The 2,035-nt window shown below is 52.8% G+C and overlaps 1 protein-coding gene across 2 annotated transcripts in view; it reads right to left on the bottom strand.

The window, feature by feature from the left end:
* Positions 1-702: 702 nt before the first annotated feature.
* Positions 703-2,035, bottom strand: part of Lypd5 (LY6/PLAUR domain containing 5) — a 23,111-nt gene continuing 21,778 nt past the window's right edge. For both annotated transcript variants that reach the window (XM_048790758.1, XM_015497109.2), the window contains exons 4-5: positions 1,725-1,871; positions 703-1,474 (exon numbers count right to left, since the gene is read on the bottom strand). In XM_048790758.1, coding sequence (XP_048646715.1) covers positions 1,215-1,474; positions 1,725-1,871 — 407 coding nt within the window. In that variant the 3' untranslated portion in view covers positions 703-1,214. The remainder of the gene's footprint in view (positions 1,475-1,724; positions 1,872-2,035) is intronic.

Raw genomic sequence — 2,035 nt, 5'->3', positions numbered from 1 at the left:
CTTCATTTGCCTTTTCTGCACCAAAAAAGCTTTTTATCTATCTATCTATCTATCTATCTATCTATCTATCTATCTATGATGCTGGGGATTGAACCCAGGGTCACACACATATTAGGCAAGCACTCTAACACTGAGCCATGTCCCCAGTCCCCCAAGAAAACTTTTTAAATCTCTTAAACCTTTTATGGAAAATAATGTACATATAGAAAGAGCTCAAATCATAAGCAGACAGCTCAATAAATTCTCAGATCAAGTAATACAATGACTGAGTCCCCAGGAACCTCTGTATTCCCTCTTCTAGTCACTAATCCCCGTGGATAATCACTGTTCAGATTTCTAATTTCATATGTTAGTTTTACAAACTCTGCCAACAAAGTTTTTTAAAAAATTTTAATTAATTAATTTTATTATTATTTTTTGGTACCAGGGATTGAACTGAGGGCTGCTTAACTACTGAGCCACATCCCCAGCCTTTTTTATTTTATTTTATTTATTTTTTAAATTTTAAGTCAGGGTCCTAGTGAGTATTTGCTGAAAGATTAGTAGGGCCTTGCTAAGTTGCTAAGTTTCTGAGGCTGGCTTTGAACTTGCAATCCTCCTGCCTCATCTTCCTGATCTGCTGGGATTACAGGCTTGCACCACCATGCCCAGCCATTTAATTTAATTTTCAATACTGGGGATTGAACCCAGGGGCATTTTAGCTCTGAGCTACATCCCTGGCCCTTTTAAATTTTTATTTGAGACAAGATCTTGCTAAATTGATGAGGCTGAACAAGAACTTGTGATCCTCCTGCCTCAGCCTCCAGAGTAGCTGGGATTTCAGGTACTCCCATGAGCCACTGTGAGGGGCTGCTGATGATATTAACTGAGACAGCATCATGGATCCTTCCTAGCACTGTGACTGGGTTCTAGAGGAAGAGCCTGGGAAACTGTCACAGGTTCCTGGTGTAGTAATGGCTATTGTCAGAACTGCTCCTCGGGTGGGGCAAGGTGTGACTGTTTCTTGGGGTGCTGGTGACTGGGTCCAGTTTCTTCCAGGCTGGCTAACCAGCCCTGGGCAGGGTGGTGGTAGGCAAGCAGGAGGGAGAGGGAGGTGGATGGTCATGGCCAGAGGGACAGGGGTGCTGCTCTTGTTTTGACATCATTTTCCAGCTGGGGCTGAAGCAGTGAGGAGAAGGAGGTGTACCCTGCCCAACATCCCGGGGTGGGGGGAACTATATGGAGAGCCAGAGGGGTCCTCCCAGAGAACTGACCAGAAGAGGGGCTAGGAGGGCCAGGGTCATGATGTGGGGCACCCGGGGAGGAGCAGCAGCTGTAGGGGTGTTGAAGGCCTGGGTCACGGAGTCCCTGTTGCAGAGATGCCCTTCACAGCAGGCGCCCTGGAGGTCAATGGCTGTCCAGGGGCTGGTGGTGCCCATGGTGGTGCAGGAGGGCCGGTGGCAGGTTCGGATGTACACAGGGACTGAGAAATTGCCTGGGGTGGGCAGTGGGGAGGGATCAGAACCAGAGAGGCAGTTGCACCTGAGCCTCCACCCTAGAGGCCATGGCCAGTGCCACGACTCAGTCCTCAGACTCACTTCAGTGCTTTCTCCTTCGGCCAGGGCCACGCCTCCTCCCGCAGACTGGGGCTGTCTCCCTGTCAGGCCTGTCTTGTGCCTCTGCCCTGGGACCCGCCTCGCCTCCACATCCCTTGCCCAGGTCCATGCCCCCTTCCAGCCCCTCACCGGTGGTCATTTGGCCATTGCCCTGGAAACAGACGCTCTGGTCCTGGTGACACTGGACCCGTCGGGACTTGTCAGGAGAGCAATCCTCGGGGTGGACGCCCACGCAGGCGTAGCACTCGGTGCCGCTGAGCCTCGGTGGGTCAGGTGCTAACAAGAGAAAGTAGACGCGCACCCAGGCAGTCGTTCCCAGGTTCGGTACCGCGGCTGCGCACTGCACCGGGGTGCCCGCCGAGCCCAACGGGGAGGCTGGCGAAGGGGCGCGACCGCCGCGGTGCTCAGCGGAGGCCACGCCCCACCCGGCCCCGTGGACC

The sequence above is a fragment of the Marmota marmota genome, unplaced genomic scaffold, assembly GCF_001458135.2.
Source record: "Marmota marmota marmota unplaced genomic scaffold, marMar, whole genome shotgun sequence".
Taxonomy (NCBI): Eukaryota; Metazoa; Chordata; class Mammalia; order Rodentia; family Sciuridae; genus Marmota; species Marmota marmota.
This window is presented reverse-complemented; position numbering and strand designations above follow the sequence as displayed.